The sequence below is a fragment of the Microcaecilia unicolor genome, chromosome 1 (assembly GCF_901765095.1).
Source record: "Microcaecilia unicolor chromosome 1, aMicUni1.1, whole genome shotgun sequence".
Taxonomy (NCBI): domain Eukaryota; kingdom Metazoa; phylum Chordata; class Amphibia; order Gymnophiona; family Siphonopidae; genus Microcaecilia; species Microcaecilia unicolor.
In genome coordinates, this window is record NC_044031.1 from 651,835,329 (window position 1) to 651,854,537 (window position 19,209).

At 43.2% G+C, this 19,209-nt stretch overlaps 1 protein-coding gene across 1 annotated transcript in view; it reads right to left on the reverse strand.

The window, feature by feature from the left end:
- CDK2AP2 (cyclin dependent kinase 2 associated protein 2) overlaps positions 1-17,023 on the reverse strand; it is a 39,869-nt gene extending 22,846 nt beyond the window's left edge. Inside the window, exons 1-2 of the mRNA XM_030185992.1 lie at positions 16,013-17,023; positions 15,804-15,910 (exon numbers count right to left, since the gene is read on the reverse strand). Coding sequence (XP_030041852.1) covers positions 15,804-15,910; positions 16,013-16,106 — 201 coding nt within the window. The 5' untranslated portion in view covers positions 16,107-17,023. The remainder of the gene's footprint in view (positions 1-15,803; positions 15,911-16,012) is intronic.
- Positions 17,024-19,209: the final 2,186 nt, after the last annotated feature.

Sequence of the window (19,209 nt, forward strand, 5' to 3'; positions counted from 1 at the left end):
GGACACTACTGTGTTATCCCTACATTCACTTTCAACAGGCAGGCCAAAAAGCCATCTGTGGATAAATAAAAACCATAAGGTATAATAACTGGGTGTGTTTCATCTCTTGCTGCCCCTCCCAAATCTTTTCAAAAGAGGAACATTGTGTGGGAGGCAGAATGAGGTCATAATAGCACCAACAGCCATTCCATCTACCAGGAAAAGGGAATCTCCTCTGTGCAGTGGTTCTCCCTCTAGGTATAAGACAGCCTCTGCCATAGAAGATCAAGCCAAGAGGGCCAGTTTTGCAGCATCCCCAGCCTGGCTGGTTCCAGAAGTGGAACACCCTGCTTTAGTTTCAGGTTGGACCTCCAGGGTAGAAAACCAAGATATCTCTCAAGCTCAAAACTTATTAGATAGCCAGGGAACACACCTGTAGTAACATCCCCCAGTTGGAGAACTTGCACTGTGATGCCAAAAGACAGAGACCGGGATATAAAGGATGGAAAAAAAATCTTTTCCAGCCAGGAATAAATCATGAAAGGAAGCAAGCATGGTAAACCGAACTGGAAGCCAAAGATTTAGAGGAAGCTAGCTGACCAAAATAACTCACCAGCAAGCAATGCAAGGAATTTTATATATGCATCATGGTCTGCCACATATGTGTTGCTTAGATTATGAGGCTAGTACCTTTAAGTACTGCTTTGGCTGTGCCACAGAAAGGTGGTATATCAAAAATCTAATAAATATTTTTTTTAAATGGGAATACAAGCTTGCAGTGTTGTAGGAAAAGGCAATGATTCAATTAAAATGAATAAGAAGATTCCTATTTGAAGTCTCTATTTTCTCTTCTATTACATTTTCTTATATAAAAAGTTACATAGGGGCTCATTTTCTATGTAACTTTGTAAGTCTCTTATTTGATCCTGTTACTATTTTGTTGTTCTAGAATATGAATTCTTCAGTCAGAAGCTATAGGGCTATGGGATTTTACATAGCACCACACACTAATGGTGCATATACTCACTAATACTAAGATGCAGGCAGCAGTCCAACAGTGAGATGGAATTATCCATTCTTTTGGCATAATGAGCATCACATGTTTGATTATCTCCCAACTGATAAGAGGTCAAACTGTGTAGTTGCAAAGAAATCCTACCACTTAGGGAACAAGTCTTGATTCCTGGAGGCTAGAGTAGCAGACTTGGAGAAGCTGAGGTAGTCAAAGAGTTATATAGAGGAGACCTTCAGGAAAATAGTACAGATGTCCCAATTCCAGTTCAACGGCCTTAGTGCTACAATGGAGGAGAAAGGCCACCTGAAAAGGAGAGCATCTTCGTATGGCAGAAAGTGATCCGTAGTAAAGCTATATATATGATCACTGTATATGTGTATATCAACAGATATTTAAACAGTAGTATTCTTCAGACCATCAGAGGTAGAATTTTCATTCGCTGGTAGTACACCATGTGACAATCCACATACGGTGATTGAACATTGGCTGACGGGGTTTGAACATTTGACACTCGATACAGAGGTTTGAAGGGGCATACCTTGATAAAGCACTTTCGGCAAAACACGTGTCGGTATGCAGCCCCGTTTTCAGTCAGACAAGGCACACAGATTTGAAAGTTAAGTAGAAGATTTATTCTAAAGAATTTTTCATATCGAACATTGAAGTAATCTAAAAAAGTTTAAAACATATAAAAAAATATATATATATAAAATCAAGACTGATGACGATAAAGGTATGAATTCAATCACTGTATGTGGATTGTCACATGGTGTACTACCAGCGAATGAAAATTCTACCTCTGATGGACGGAAGAATACTACTGTTTAAATATATGTTGATATACACATATACATTGATCATATATATAGTATACAGTTGTGATTACTGATTAATGTTTCCAGTTTAAGTGGGCATTCTATGGTTACTTATAGAAAGTGATCTGTAGCCAGGACCTGCCTTCTAAGTAATGTAATATCCTCTCGCATCAAGGATAAGTCTGCTAAGGCATGAGTCCAGGTGGGAAGAGTTAGGATAGCAGTTGTAGTAGTTGATTCAACCATTAGGTATGTAGATAACTGGGTGGCTGGTGGATGTATTAACGCTTGATAACTTGCCTGCCTAGTGCAAAAGTGGCAGACCTCATGAGTCACCTAGATAAGAATTTACACATTGGTGAGGAAGAGCCAGCTATCTTGGTACATGTGGATACCAACATAGAAAAGTGTGGGAGGGAAATTCTGGAAGGCAAAATTTAGGCTTTTAGGTAGAAAGTTGAACCTCCATAGAACCATTCTCAGAAATGTTGCCCATTCCACACACAGGACCCAAGAAGCAGGCAGAACTCCAGAGTTTCAATGCATGGATGAGACAATGGTACAGGGAGAAGAGATATAGATTTGTTAGGAACTGGGCAACATTGTCTGGAAAGGGGGGGGGGGGGGGAGCTATACTGGGGCTCCACCCGTAACCAGGGTGGAACTAGGCTGCTGGCATCAACATTTACAAAGGAGATAGAGCAGCTTTCAAACTAGAACTTGGGAGAAAGCCAACAGTTGCTCAAGAGCGAATGGCTCAGAATGAATTTAGGGCATCCCATTAGAGAGGATGCAATAAAGGCAAAGGTAGACCAAATGCCTTTAAATACAAAGCAGACAGGCTTGAAAGACTGCAAATTAAAATGTTAACCACTGAACAAGCTGTTAATAGAAATTTAAAAAAAAACAAAACATTGTTTGAAGTAAGAAGCCTAACAAACATGAAGGGAGAGAGTTAGAATAGGTTAATTCTGATACCTAGTCGAAGGATTACCGGGACATTCTTATACCAGGGTAAAAACGATATCACAATGATAGGGTGGATCACAATAGTGAAGGGGCAACGCTATATGTTAAAGAGGGCCTTGAGTCAAATAGAATTAAAGTTCTGGAAGACAAAAAATACACCTTGGAATCCTTATGGATAGAATGCATAAAGAGGAAAAAGAAAGTGTCTGTGTATCACTGTCTACCTGGTCAGAATGTTAGAATGTTAGCAGAAAATTAGGAACAATTAATAATGGGTGAATTTAATTATCAGAAAATCATATAATGAACTGTCATCAAAGAAAATCATATAATGAACTGTCAAAGAAGATCATTGAGTATTATAAACTCCTTACTTTACTCATAATCTATAAAAAACAAATATGGAGCAGAAGCCTCAGAATCCTTCTATTCACTTTTGCACTTTTTGCCTGTGAAGGAGATAAATTATTCCTATTTCCCTCACAGGCATTATGTGCATAAATGAACAGAAGGCTTCTGCCCCATATCTGCTTTCTATAGATTATGAATAAAGCAAGAAGTGTATAATACTCACTCAATAATGTTCTTTGATGATGGTTCATTATATGGCTTTCTGATATTTGCTGTCATCTCCCAGATAGATGAATGCAATTACCCCAATATTGACTGGATAAATTTAACATCAGGGTACGCTAAGGAGATAAAGTTCCTAGAAGAAATAAATGACTGTATCATGGAACAGTTGGTTCAGGAACTGCCAAGAGGGGGAGTTATTTTAGATCTAGTCCTTAGTGGAACAAAGGATTTGATTCAAGAAGTACGGCATTGGGGCCATTTGGCAACAGTGATTATAACATGATCAAATTTGATTTAATAACTGAAGTTAGTACATACAGGAAATCTAGGTTAGAATTATACTTTCAAAAAAGTTCACTACAATAAAATGGTCAAAGAAAAGCTAAAACGAGAAGCTGCAAAGGTTAACAATTTACATCAGGTATGGATGTTGTTCAAAATACCATCCTGGAAGTCCAGACCACATATATTTCACATATTAGAAAAAGTGAAAGGAAGGCCAAATGGCAGCCAGCATGGTTAAAAAGGGAGGTGAAGGGATTATAGCTAAAAGAACATCCTTCAGAAAATGGAAAAAAGATCCAAATGAAAATAATACACTAGTAAACAGCATAATAAATGGCAAGTTAGATGCAGAGCACTGATAAGGAAGGTAAAGAATTAAAAAAAGCTTGCCTTAGAGGCAAAAAAAAAAAAATCCCTTTTAGGTACATTTGAAGCACAAAGCTGGTAAAAGAATCAGTTAAAAGAAACAGAAGAGGGACTCAAAAGCACAGTGGACAAAGTACAGCAAAAAAACAGCACAGTTGGCCCCAAGATTGGATGTGGAAAAACACACTTTATTGAAGGACTCAGAAAGAATCAATTAGACCATTAGATGATTGAAGGGTAAAAGGAGGACTCAGGGAATCAAGGTCACAGCAGAGTGACTAAATTAATTCTCTCTTTTGGTTGTTAGAGAGGAAGATATGGGGGAGATACCCATCCCAGAAACTGTTTTTAATGGTGATTAGTCAGAGTAACTGAAACAAATCTCTGTTAACCTGGAAGTTGTAACACAGCAAACTGACAAACTAAAGAGTAGCAAATCATCTGGACTGGATGGTATACACCCTAGAGTAGTGAAAGAACTAAAAAATGAAATTGTAGCTCTATTATTAATTTGTAACTCATCTTTAGACTCAAGTGTGGTACCTAAAGATTGGAGGGTGGCCAACACAACACTAATTTTTAAAAAGGATTCCAGAGATGACCTGGGAAACTATAGACCGGTGAGTCCAACGTTGACACTGGGCAAAATGGTAGAGACTAGAGAACAAAATTACTGAACATAATGTAACCTGAGTTAAGGGGGGAAGAGAGGAGCCTGCAGGAAAGGTCCTGCAAATCTCCCTATTCCTCAGGAATGGAAAGCGTAATCAAGAAAACTGCCCTTACCTAAGAATTCATGCTGTCAGAGTCCTGGAAAATAAATGCAGCTGGAACAAGCAGAAATCAAAACTGAAGTAGCTAGCAAAACACACAGTTTGGGGAATGCAAACAACAATTATGGGAATTGTAGTAGCGGGGGGGGGGGGGGGGGGGGGGGGGTGCCGGCCGGGAGAAATGAGAAGGGGGCTTCGGCTCGAACCAATAGCTAAAATACAGGCTAGGGCAGGAAAGGGGGGGGGTTAAGGAGGGCAGGTGGGAGAAGTGAGCTGGAACTAGGACAGGTGGGATAATGGGGCTGGAACTGGAAGCTGAAAAGAGGGGGCAGAGAGAGGGAGGGCAGACCCTGTATGTATGGGGAGAGGCAGAGAGAGAATGCAAACCCTCGATGGAAGGGAGAGACAGGGCAGATGGTGGACAGGAGGAGAGAGAGAACCCTTGATGGGAAAGAAAGGGCAGATGGTGGATAGGAGAGAGAGAGAATGAAAGGGAGAGAAAGGGAAGACAGTGGATGGAAGGGGGAGAGACAGAGGGAAGGGGAAGTTAGAGGGCAGATGCTGGTTGGAAGGGGCAGGAGAGAGAGAGGGCAGACGGTGGATGGAAGGAGCAGGGAGAGAGAGGGCAGAAATTGGATGGAGGGAGCAGAGAGAGAGGGGGGGCACAGACATTGGATGGCAAGAGTAGGGAGAGAGAAAGAGAAGGCAGACATTGATGACAGGGAGAGAAAGAAGGCAGATGCTGGATGGAAGGGAGATACTGAAGAGAAGATGAAGAAAGCAGAAACCAGAGACAACAAACTGTAAATAAGTGGAACCAGCACAAACAGGAAGTCTCCTGCCTGTGCTGGTTCCAACTGCAAAATGGCTATAGAGACTGCCACGGAAAGTCTCGGCAACTATATGATGGGGCATGAATGAGTGGGATTCATTCCTGCCCCTGAAGATGTCACTAGACCTTTGGAGGGAGGGTGGGGGAGGGGGGCAGAGAGAGAGGGGTGCCAATGACTGGGGGACTTTTTTGGTCAGGTTGAGGGGTGGGTTTCATTTATGGTTTTGGTTTCTGTTGAAACCAAGCAGCCAATTTCAGTCACAGATTCAGTTTTGGCAGAAACCGAACATCCTGGGTTAAGTCTGGCTCTAACTAAGAGTATCTTTAAAAGTGTTCTGTTTGCACAGAGAGGAAGACTTAAAGGAAGTTAATCTCTAGCAAAGTTGCCAATTCCGCAGTCCAGCCACAAAATTGGGTGGGTTTCACTTGACCGCCGCGGTTTTCTTTGAAAGCCACAGGTTGCCGCAGACGGCCTGGATTGGCCGCTGTCGTGGACAGGATGCTGGGCTCGATGGACCCTTGGTCTTTTCCCAGTATGGCATTACTTATGTATTTATGACAAATTATTATATAGGATATTCTTTATTGTTCAGATTAATACAGAGATTTCTAAGATTAACCTTCCAATGTTGGAAGCTCACCTGATGACTGTTTGGTTATGTTTATCATCCAAATGCTCTTAATATTTAGAAGGAACCAAGAAGAATTTGTGTCTACCCTTATGAGTGAAAAGAAGGAGGTTTATACTTTTGAAGTAAGCTAAATGAAGACATGACACTTTGAATTTGAGAGCATGGTCTTATTTGATACCAAGGAAGCTTCTGGAGGGATAGCAACCTAGGACGAAGAGAGGGAAGGCCTGCCATTAGAGGGGTCAGGGTGAAGTGCAGACAAAGCTACCTCTTCAAGACTGTGCCTCTCTGGCTACTGCTGGCTCCATTATAGGGAATTGTTGCCCAGGTACAGATTGAATTTAGGAACAGGCGCCAGGATGTCCCCTAGCTTTGACAATATACACTGGCATGGTTTAATGGGGTACTGCCAACATGGATTTAGCCAAGGGAAGTGTTGCCTCACCAATCTTCTACATTTTTTGAAGCTGTGGATAAAGATGAGCTGGTTGATGTGGAGGCTCATTTTCAAAGCACAAAGTCCATGAGATTTGAAAATGAGCAACACGGTGTTATCTGGATTTTCAGAAAGCATTTGATAAAGTACCTCATGAGAAACTTCTGAATAAATAAAAAATGTCATGGAATAGGAGTTCTATTGTGGATTGAGACCTGGTTAAAGAGAAAACAGAATAAGGTTAAATGGTCAATATTTTTAATGGAAAAGGGCGAATGGTGGGGTTCCCCAGGGATCTGGCTCCCACTTAAAGAATGTATTATGTTTAAAATCTAAACTCTGGTTCATAAAATCATTCATGGGGAGGCCCCGGTCTACATGTCAGACCTCATTGACTTACCAACCAGGAACACTAAAAGAGCAGCACGCACATTCCTGAATCTCCACTACCACAGCTGCAAAGGACTAAAATATAAATTAACATATGCATCCAGCTTCTCCTACATAAGAACGCAATTATGGAATGCACTACCAAAAGCCACAAAAACAATACACAACATAACTAATTTCCGAAAATTACTAAAAACCAACCTCAATAAGGCATACCACAATGATCCATCCTAAATACTAGTCAACAAAACCCATACCGGAACTGGACATAACCGATCTCTCTATACTTGACTACCTCAGTACTCTGTCATGAATGAACTTTAACGCAATACCACTTTATTTCTCATTCCAAATATGAATTCTCTATACTTGACTGCTTAATCTACTCTTTCACTTATGAACTTTAATGCAATACCACTTTGTATTTCTCATTCCGGAAATGGCAATCACCACTACAGAACAATGTAAGCCACATTGAGCCTGCAAATAGGTGGGAAAACGTGGGATACAAATGCAACAAATAAATAAATAAAATCTGTGCTGGGACCGCTGCTTTTTGACATATTTATTAAATAATCTGGCAACAGAAATCACGAGTAAGGTGATCAAATGTACTGATGACACAAAGTTATTCAAAACTAAAAACATTGCAAGAAGACCTTACAAGATTTGGAGACTGGGCATCCAAACAGTAGATGACATTTAATGTGAGCAAGTGCAAAGTGATGCACATAGGGAAGAGCAGTCCAATATATAGCTAAATGATGCAAGGTTCCACACAGTCATCACCCAGGGAAAGGATCTAGATATCACTGATGTGTTGAAATCCTCCACTCAGTGCGCAGTGGCAGCCAAGAAAGCAAACAGAATATTGTGTGCAATTCTGGTCACCATATCTCAAAAAAAAAAAAAAAAAAAAAGATATAGAAAAATTAGGACTTACCTGATAATTTTCTTTCCTTTAGTCACAGCAGATGAATCCAGGAACTGGTGGGTTGTATCCGCCTACCAGCAGGTGGAGATGGAGAACCCTGAAAGAAGGCAGTGACCCTGAACGTCCAGCCCCTTCCATCTTCAGTATATGAAAATTCCAAAGCATGATGAAGAAGAAACACAACACAACACAAACTTTCCTCACAGTGAACAACTGCTCCCTGAACCGGAGCAAGAAACATGAGCAAAGGAGGGACCAATCAACCTCCTGCTACATAAGAGTAAATTATAAAATCTGTGTGCTTGTCTTCAAATCTCTGCGTGAATCAAAACATCTGTATAAAACAAAGGCAGACAGGGAGGGATCCTGGATTCATCTGCTATGATTAAAAGAAAGAAAATTATCGGGTAAGTCCTAATTTTTCCTTCCTTATCATCAACAGCAGATGAATCCAGGAACTAGTGGGATGTATCAAAGCACTTCCTAAAGTAGGTGGGAACAGGCGGCTCCCCGGGAGAGAACCTGCGCCCCAAACCGCACAGCCTCTTGCGCCGCGACATCCAGTCGATAATGCCGAACAAAAGATAGTTGAAAAGCCCAGTAGCTGCTCGACAATCTCCTGAAGTCAGAAGACACCTGTTCCAGCCCACAAAGAAGCCATCGCCTGCGTGGAATGTGCGTTAAATGCCTCTGGCGGAGACCTACCCGACAACAGGTAAGCAGAAAAAATGACCTCCTTAAGCCAGCAAGCTATCGTGGCCTTAAGACGCAGGACAACTGTGCCAACAAAATGAAAACATGGTCCGAAAACATGAAATCATTCAATATTTGCAAATACTGTATCAGAGCCCTGCGGACATCCAAAAGACGCAACTGTACAAATGAATCCGGAAAGTCCTCCATATGAAAGGAGGGCAGAAAAATTGGCTGATTGATATGAAAGGCTGAAACAACCTTAGGCAGGAAGGAAGGTACAGTACAGGCTGGATTCTAGAGAACTGCAGAAACGGATCCCGAAAGGAAAGAGCCTGAAGCTCTGACACTCTCCATGCTGAAGCCACGGCCACACACAAAAAAGTTTTTGAGTGTCAAATCCTTCTCGGAAGCGCGCTTGAGAGGCTCAAAAGGAGGTTTCTGGAGCGCTTTTAGAACGACCTCCAGGTTCCAAGGTCAGGAAGACTGTAAAGGAGTATGAAGATGTAAAGCTCCCCCCCCCCCCCCCCCGCAAAAACCGGACAACATTCGGATGAGCAGCCAGGGACAAGTCGGCCACTCTCCCTTGGAAACAAGCCAACGCCGCCACCTGAACCCAAAGGGAACTGTAAGCCAGTCCCTTCTGTAATCCTTCCTGTAAAAACTCCAACTGCGAGACCGAAGCCAGCAGCGGCGAAGACGACCTCGTGGCACATCGCGCCTCAAAGGTGCGCCAAACTGGAGCATAGGCCGCGGAAGTGGACTGCTTGCAAGCCTGCAGCAGATTAGCAATAACATTGTTAGAATAGCTCTTTTTCTTCAACTTTGTCCTCTCAATAGCCAGGCCGTAAGACCAAAGCAGGAGGGATCTTCCATAGCCACTGGACCCTGATGTAGCAGGTCCAGCAAGAGGGGCAAGTGAAATGGAGCTGCCACCTACATTCGCCTGAGATCCGCGTACCACGGACGACACGGCCAATCCAGAGCGACCAGAATCAGCAACCCATGGTGCAGACGAATCCGAAGAAGAATTCACCCTATTAAGGGCCAAGGAGAAAACACGTAAAGGAGATCCGAAGGCCACGGTTGAGACAGGGCATCCATCCCTGCAGATCGGGGATCCCTCCTTCTACTGAAAAAGCGAACAATCTTCTGCTGGGTCGAGACTATGCCTGCTGAGGAAAATCAGCCTGAACGTTGCTTTGGCCGGCAACATGGGCCGCTGATAACAGCGCCAGATAGTGATCGGCCCAGTCGAGAATGCTGGCCGCTTCCGCAGCCAGAGTTCTGCTCGGAGTGCCTCCCTGACAGTTGATGTAGGCAACAGCTGCCGTGTTGTCAGAAAGAACCCGGACTGGCTGACCTTCCAGCGTACTGCTGAAGGCAAGAAGGGTTTGGAAAACTGCTCTCAGTTCCAAGTGATTGATGGACCACCCCGCTTCCATGGTCATACACTGATCGAGGCAATAAGCCCCCCAACCTGTTAAGCTGGCATCTGTGATCATCAGCCGCCAATGAGGGTGCGCTAATGGCATCCACTGGCGCAACTTGTCATTGGAAAGCTACCAAGCCATGCTGTGCTTTGCTGCAGGGATCCAAGGTAGCCTGCGCTGGTACTCCAGAGAGATCGGGGTCCAGCGACTCAGCAGGGAAAGTTATAGAGGCCGCATATGCACTCTTGCCCAGGGAACCACCTCCAAGGTGGCAGTCGTCAACCCTAGCAGCTGGACATAATCACAAGCCCTAGGGTGAGACACATGCAAGAGCAGACGAATGTGACTCTGGATCTTGAGTCTCCTGCTGTTGGAAGAAAGACTGAACCCAACGCAGTGTCGAAACGAACCCCCAAATACTCGAGAGACTGCAAGGGAGTCAGATGACTTTTGGTGAAGTTGACCACCCAGCCCAGAGACCGAAGCAGATCTATAACCCGGGCCATCGCTAGTCGGCTCTCTCTCTCCGAGTCTGCCTGGATGAGCCAATCGTTGAGATAGGGATGAACTCTGACACCCTCTCTTTTGAGGAAAGCGGCCACCACTACCATCACCTTGGAAAGTGTGCGAGGTCCCAGGCCAGACCAAATGGCAAGGCACGAAATTGAAAATGCTGGCCTAAAACAGTGAAGTATAGAAACCGCTGATGAGGCGGCCAAATCGGGATATGCAAATACACCTCCCTGAGGTTGAGTGAGCGGCATAAGGAACTCCCCCGACTGAACTGCCGCAATGACTGAACGCAAGGTTTCCATGCGGAAATGCCATACTCTCAGGGCCTCATTATCCCTGCGCAAGTCAAGTATCGGCCTGAAAGTTCTGCCTTTCTGGGGCACTAGAAAATAAATTGAGTAGCGACCGGAAAAAGGTTCGTCGTGAGGAACGGGAACCACTGCTCCGAGATCCAGTAGAGACTGCAATGTGTCTCTGATAGCTGCCCATTTGACGGCAGTGACGCAGCAGGATTCAAAAAAGGCGTCTCCAACCGGAGTTGCAAACACTAACCAGTACCCGTCTGTGATCAAATCTAGAACCCACTGATCTGACGTAACCTTGGCCCACTCTTCGAGGAAAAGGAACAAATGACCCCCTATACAGGGAACTGAAGAGTGGACCGGCGCCCCATCGTTGGGAGCATGTCCCTGGACTCCTTGTTGCTGACCGGATGCTTGTCGGAGTGAAAGGAAGTCCTCTGTTAAAAACGGGAACGCTGCGATGAGCCCGAGGCCCGCCCAGGACAGCAACGCCGGGCCTCTCGAAACCGAGGTCTTGAGGAGGAGGAGAAGGAGGCACTCTTGGAGGAAGACTTTGGCTTATCCTCAGGAAGACACTGGGATTTAGAATCCCCAAGGTCTTTAACAATCTTCTCCAAATCCTCCCCAAATAAAAGGTTCCCCTGAAAGGGCAACCTCGCCAGATGCTGCTTCGAGGCCATATCAGCTGCCCAATGACGAAGCCAATGGAGCCGTTGAGCTGTCACTGTCAAAGACATCTGTTTTGCAGATGCCCTGACCAAATCATAGAGGGCATCAGCCAGGAAGGCCAATGCTGACTCCATCCGTGGCACGACATCAGAGAGAGACACAGAACCCTCCGGAGGCTGCTCGACTGTTTGCTGAAGCCAAGAAAGACACGCTCGAGCTGCATAAGAACTGCAAATAGCAGCCTGCAGAGCCAGGGCTGAAACCTCAAAAGAACGTTTCAAGGAGGACTCCAAACGCCGGTCCTGCATATCCTTTAAAGCGACCCCTCCCTCCACAGGGAGAGTAGTCTTTTTAGTAACCACCGTTACCAGCAAGTCTTCCTTAGGCCAAAAAGAGCCAAATGAGCCTCCCCAACTGGGTAAAGGCAAGACATCGCTCTAGCTACTTTCAAAGAGCCATCCAGCTCAGACCACTGAGCTGAGATAAGCTCTTGGATGGAGCTGTGAACCGGGAAAGCCTGCATTGACTTCCTAGTACTGGCCATTTTAGGATTAAAAGAAGAGGCCATAGCCACCTCAAGGTCTTCAATACTGAGAGCCTGCAAAGCATCAGAAATGAGGGATGGGAGCTCGTCGTGGTGGAAAATATGGACTGCCTTAGGGTCATCTTGTTCCTGTGGCTAATTACCTCCTTCTTCCAGGTCTTCCGAGAGGACCTACCAGATTCCTCAGACTGCCCAAAAACTGAATGGGAAGGGGAATGAGGCGGAAGGGAAGCTGTTTCAGACACCGAATAGACCCGTCTGCGTTTAGAATCAGGAGCGCCTGCAGGAGAAGAAAGTAGCAAGTACCCAGAAGAAACAGGGGCCTCTGGAACCGAGGAAACACCAGGCTGCATGGACTTATCAGGCAGGGCTCTCTTTAGAAGAAAAGCCTGATGCATCAATAAAACAAATTCAGGTGAGAAAAACTCACCCTGCCCGTCTGTCCCTGAAACCGAGGAAGGTGCCAACCCATTGACATTATCCATGGCGCATGGTGCGGAAACGCTGCCCAGTGTACCGTTTCTTTAAAAGCTTGAGGCAGCGTTGTCATCACACGAGCAGGTGCCTTTTCCTTGACTAACAAGTGCGGGATCAATTAGTACAATAACGTACTGTAGCTGAAGGAGACAACTCCAAGGGGAGGTGGGAGGGTATGTGAGAATAAGTGGCCTTCTGTCCTCTGATCATACCTGCTACAGGTAAGAAACTTTGCTTTCACTGAGGACAAGCAAGCCAACTAATTCTTACATGTGGAAATCCATAGCTACCAGGCACACCGAAAACAACCACCTTAAGACAACTGGAACTTGCAATGGCAAATTCAAAGAAGCCAATTAAACTGAAAACATACATACACTGTTGTGAAGATAAGTCCTGGAACAGAATAAGACACACCTTGGAGGGTGGATTCTAGACCCCAAACAAATTCTGCAGAACTGTCTGACTAAACCAACTGTCGTGTTGGGCGTCTTGCTCAAAGCAATAGTGGGATGTGAATATGTGGACCGAAGACGTCATAACCTTCCAAATCTGTTCAATAGAGGCAGATCTCAAGTGTGCTACCGACATCGCCATGGCTCTGACATTGTAAACCTTGACATGACCCTCTAGAGTCATCCCAGCCTGAGCATAAGTAAAATAAATGCAACTTGCTAGCCAACTGGAAAATGTCCGTCTACTGATGGCAACCCACCTGTCCTGGAATCTCATTTCTCCATCTATACTTCTTCCCATGGTGTTCTGATCTCATCCCATGGTTTTCAGTATCATCTTTACGTTGATGACTCCCAGATCTACCTCCCCACACCAGAAATCTCAGCAGGAATCCAAGCCAAAGTATCAGCCTGCCTGTCTGATATTGCTGCCTGGATGTCTCACCACCATCTGAAACTAAACATGACCAAGACTCAGCTTTTTATCCTTCCCCCATTCCCTATCTCTGTGGATAACACTCTCAACCTCCCAGTCTCAACAGCTCGTAACCCTGGGGTCATCTTCGACTCCTTTCTCTCCTACTCTTCACATATTCAACAGACTGCTAAAACCTGTCATTTCTTTCTCTATATTATCACCAAAATTCGTCCTTTCCTTTCTGAGCATACTATCCACACTCTTATCACCTCTCGCTTAGACTATTGCAACTTGCTTCTAACAGGTCTCCCACTTAGCCATCTCTCTCCTTTTCAACCTGTTCAAAATTCTGCTCCATGACTTATATTCTGCCAGTGTCGCTATGCTCATATTAGTCCTCTCCTCAAGTCACTTCACTGGCTCCCTATCCGTTTCCACATACAGTTCAAACTCCTCTTATTGACTTACAATTGCATTCACTCTGCAGCTCCTCAGTACCCCTCCACTCTTATCTCTCCCTACACTCCTCCCCGGGAACTCTGTTCACTGGGTAAATCTCTTATCTGCACCCTTCACCGCTAACTCCAGACCCTGTTCCTTTTTTATCTTGCTGCACCATATGCCTGGAATAAAGACTTCCTGAGCCAGTATATCAAGCTCCAAACCTGGCTGTCTTCAAATCTAGGCTAAAAGCACACCTTTTTGATGCTGCTTTTAACTCCTAACCTTTACTCACTTGTTCAGTAACCATGTTTTATCATTACCACCTTAGTAATTCCTTTATCTCTTATTTGTCCTGTTTGTCTGTCCTAATTAGATTGTAAGCTCTGTCGAGCAGGGACTGTCTCTCTATGTCCAGTGTACGGCGCTGCATATGTCTAATAGCGCTACAGAAATGATAAGTAGTAGTAGTAGCATTAAAAAAGATTAGTGCATAAGCCCTTATCACCACCTATATTGTAGGCAGTAAGGACTCATGTGCTAATCTGTGCAGCAATGTAGCTCTGCCAATTACTGCAGAAATACCTCCTATCCACCCCCCCCCCCCCCCCCGACACGCTGCCTCCATGTTAAAAATAAAACTAAATTTAGCATGTGATGTGCACATACTAACCTGGAACTTATCACAGGATGCCTGACTAAGTCCCATGGCAAGCCCTTTTAAGCTGCAGTAAGCACGTTAGTGCTTACTGCAGCTTAGTATAAGGATCCCTAAATAATCTGTGGACTTTTTGGTGTTCTATAAATTTCTTTCTACATTTGTTTACAATATTTGCTACTGCTACTTCTCCAATATTTTTGAGTTGCTCACGCTGATGTTGATCTTTGTTATAGGATGACAGTTTGTATCACATTCATAATTGTGTGCTGTGTTTGTGTTATTTTTTCAATGATTTAAATGTGCTTCTATAAAATAAATTAAGTAAACATGCTCTTTGATGATATGTAATGAAGTTATGGTGCAGTATCTGTATTTGTGTTGGCCCAACATAAGAATCAGTCAAAGATTATGCAGTTTTTAAGCTTTCAGATATCACATTGCTTTATCATTTCTACATTTTTAATTGGAGGAACCAAACAAACCAATCTCCAGCCCTTCCCTCATGCTTTCTAATTGTTGATGCTGTGTTGGCGATTTCTCGAAAGTTCCAAGAAAGTTCATGAAACAATAATCTTTAAGGCGTCTGACGACATAAAATCATGTGACCGGCGCCATTGTGTGGCACACGTAAGAGAAAATAAGACTGAGAAGTTCAGTAGCGATAACCCATAACTGTGAGTACTTGAGAAAAAAATATATATATATAAGGGTTAACACAGTCGGAATATTAATAAAAGTTGTTTATTTATAGGGCACAAGAATTGGCACTTTAAAGATAATGCTCCAGACGAAGAAATTACGAAACAGAAGCGCACTGTAGAGCCAACAAAGAAAAGCCAAAAGATAAGTGCTTAGTTTATATGAAAAAGAAAAAAAACTTCAAAAAATCTTTTAGAACTAAGACTAATGAGGATTCCCGTTGTCAATATATTAAATTACAACGGAGAGGTGTAGTTTATGTCAGATAATAAACGCACCGGAAATCTGAAGTCTAAATTCTGAAATTCTGAAAAAAGAAAATTGGTGTTAACATAGATAGAGTGCTTGAGCGGTAATCATTGTTATAATTTCTTAACAAGCACGGAAATAGTTGTTTAATTGTGATGCTGTGTTGGGCAAAATATTGGTCGGGCCATAGCCCCTGTGGCCCATGCCATTCCACTACCTATATCATAGCCTACACAGAATAAATTACCTGGACGTAGCCCATGGACGGAGGTCCAAAATCATTGAAAAGTGGCCTAAAGGGTGCAGACGCTCCAACAATGGAACCTGATGGTGAAGGGACACTAACACTGGAAACTGAGAGAGACAAAACACAGTATTACAATAATCAATAAGATGATCTCAGATGCATTTTCAACATGTAAGTAATTTGAATTCTATTAGATACAAGCTCATTACCTGGAGGTACAGGGGTTCCTGGGCCGGCAGAGCTGGTACTGGTTCCAGTAGCTCCAGAATTGGTTGGTGCAGGAGCAATGGGTTTGTAGGACATTCCCAAATTTCTCAATTTATCAAAATATAACAAAACACTTGTCTCTTATTTCAGATTTGTAGATTAAATCCAATCCTTTCTCTTATTGGTGATCTAGTTGTAACTCCTGTTCAACAATTAGCAATCCTTCTCAAATTGGTTTAATTGGGCAACTATAATGATTGCTGGACAATGCTTAATCCACTTTTCTGATTTGTAAAACAAAAAACCCTTAAAAACAAAACAAAAAAATCCAAACAGATTAACTGAAGAGAGCAGGGAATACACTAATCTTTCTTCTCTGAATGGGTGTCAGTCTATTTTTTCCTACTGGAAGGCTAGTTTTTAACTACTTTTAACCCAGGAGATTACCACATGCTCCTTCAATTGGTAGTCTGATGTTAAAAATCAGGCTTCAACAATTGGTACAGGCGTCCACCTACTAATATCCCACCTTTACTCCGTCCTTATTGGATAGAAAGAAAATAAGACTTTTAGAGCCGGCTCCTTGCTTTGGATTGGTCAATTCAAGAACTCCCTTCTGTCTTGGCGATTGGTGTGTGTCGGTCTGCTCCGCCCCCTCACGTCTCGAGCGGACTCAGGATTGGGCGGAGCGCTTGCTCTGTATATTCTCGCGCCGGGGCGGGGCGGGCTGAGGGCTCGTCTTGTGCGCCTTCTTCCTTAGCTGCCTCAGCCTGCCGAGTCGGGCTCTCCACAACCTTTGCCGGTTCTGGGCTTGTCCTGCGTGCGCCGTGCTTCGCGTTACTTAAAGTTGGTTTCCCACCGTCATTTCGGGCCACCTCACGGCTCCTTTCCTTGCTTTCGTTCCGGGTAGCAGGCCAAGGGGGAAGGCGAAGCTGGCGCACAGGGGAGCTGACCCCCAGGAGAACCAGCGGTGGCAGCTTCACCTCCAACTGACGCCGAAGTGACGCACGCGCTGGCCCTCGCTGTCTCACCTCGTTCGCCCTCTCTGTGACGTTATCTGTCAAACTCCGCCTCACTTCTTTGCCTGTCCTGATCTCCATGGTAACTGCCCGCTGAGGCCTTCTTGTTCTATCCTAGACTATCAGACTAGATAGAGTTGGTTCCAGGCCGCGCGCGAATACATGTGTCACTTCTTGCGTCTGTCAGCGACTTTCTTACTGGACATTAACATGTCACGTGACCCCACATGCTCTACTGTAATTACTTTAAAAAGGGCAATCGTTCACATTCCATTTCCAGGCAGTTGAGTCGATGGTGAGCCCTAGTTGCCCTTTTATTCTCTTTATCAGGATGACTCCCACAGAGGAAACATTCATACAAACCAAGGTAGGCACTTCCATTGACTTGAGTGGAAGTGTCATCTTAAATGGTTTCATTATGGCCTTCATTGAGAGTCTTCATTGGTATCATTTCTCTCTCCATCTAGATCTGCCATAGTATTTATAAAATCTAATTAGTGGCTTATCCCTTTTACACATTTTTCCCCACATCATTCACTTGCACACAGCCTTCTGTAGGACACTATCAAATACAACAGAGTTAAAGGTTTTATAGTCGCTATAACCACCAAATAGTTCAAAGCGGGTGACACAATAAGAAATGAACTAGACTTAATAGTTTAGAAAGCAACCATAATAGTCTATGTTGACAATCAATTAAGCTTTTTTATCTATCAGAAATATATTTGCAAAATGAAAAAAATTTTTAAAGTACCAAAGCATGAAAAGACTTGTATTCCAGGCAAAAGTAAAGACCAAACACTTGCTGCTTGATAGACAAATAAAGATCTAAAAATCTTTCTTTGATGTAATCCTTCTGGGACTTGGCAATGATAAAGACGATGGATTATGAACATTATAAAATATACAGGCAGATGACCAACATATTTATTTATTTGTGACATTTATATCCCACACTATCCCAAACAAGTTTGAGTTCAATGTGGCTATAAGATAAAAGCATATAAAATAGCACCTATATTGAGATGCTAGACCATTTAAGATTTTAAAAAACAAGCAGCACAATTTGAACACAGTATTCTGGCTTCCACTGAAAGCCAACGTAAAACCATAATATAAGGTGTTACCCTATCTGATTTTTTTCAAATTAAAAATTAGGCATATTGCAACATTTTGAACTGTTTGAAATCCCTTCAGCAGGGCATGAGAAATCCCTAAATATACAATGTTACAATAGTGTAGCTTACTCAAAATCAATAACTGGTCCACTAGACTAAATTGATCCTGACAAATACTTTTTTACATTTCTCAAGCTTAGGATCAAAAAGGAACTTTTTAAAGACAATTCACCTTATCTTCCACGGATAATTTGTAGTCCAATGTAGTGCCCAGCAGCTTCAAGGAGATTTCTAATATATAAGCCCATCTATTCCAAGAACAATATTCTCATTTTGTTCAGGATTTGAACCTATTAATAAAAATTTGGTTTTATCCTTATTCAACTTTAAATAATTTATCTTCATCCAATCAGTAATCAAGGAATAGCAACGAGACATATGTGTCCTACAGCTTACAACCAACGTTACACAAACAGAAATATCTGCATAGATGAAAGCCTGGGAACCTGCTAATTCCAATTTCCTTCCAAGGGAGGCCACCAGTACATTGAACAATATTGGCGATGGGAGAGCCCTGCTGCACTCCTGATGGCAGAGACTACTTCTGGGGAAAAAACTTGCTGCATCTTAACTTTATATGATCTACTCGATAGAAACCCCCTAAACCAGCCTAGTACAGCACCAGATATTACTATATTATTCAAAACCATAAGTAATATCTCGTAGTCGTCAAGATCAAATGCATTAGAAAAGGTCCAGCTGCATAATGAATTCCCATTGTCCTTTGCTCATAAAAGGCCAGATTCTATATATGGCGCTTAAAAAGTCCATATGGAACTAAGCGTATTTATAAAATTTAGGTGTGGTGTGTAGAAAATGCTTAGTCGATAACATAGCGCCTAAATCTGTGCACGTTCATTTATGCCAATAAAAACCTGGTGTAAATCCATGTGTGTAGATTTAGGAGCACTGACCTGTATTCTGTAATTACGTGCGGAAATTTTGAAATGCCCATAAATGCCCCTTTTAAGCTATGCATGTTTATTTTGAACACGCTTTGCA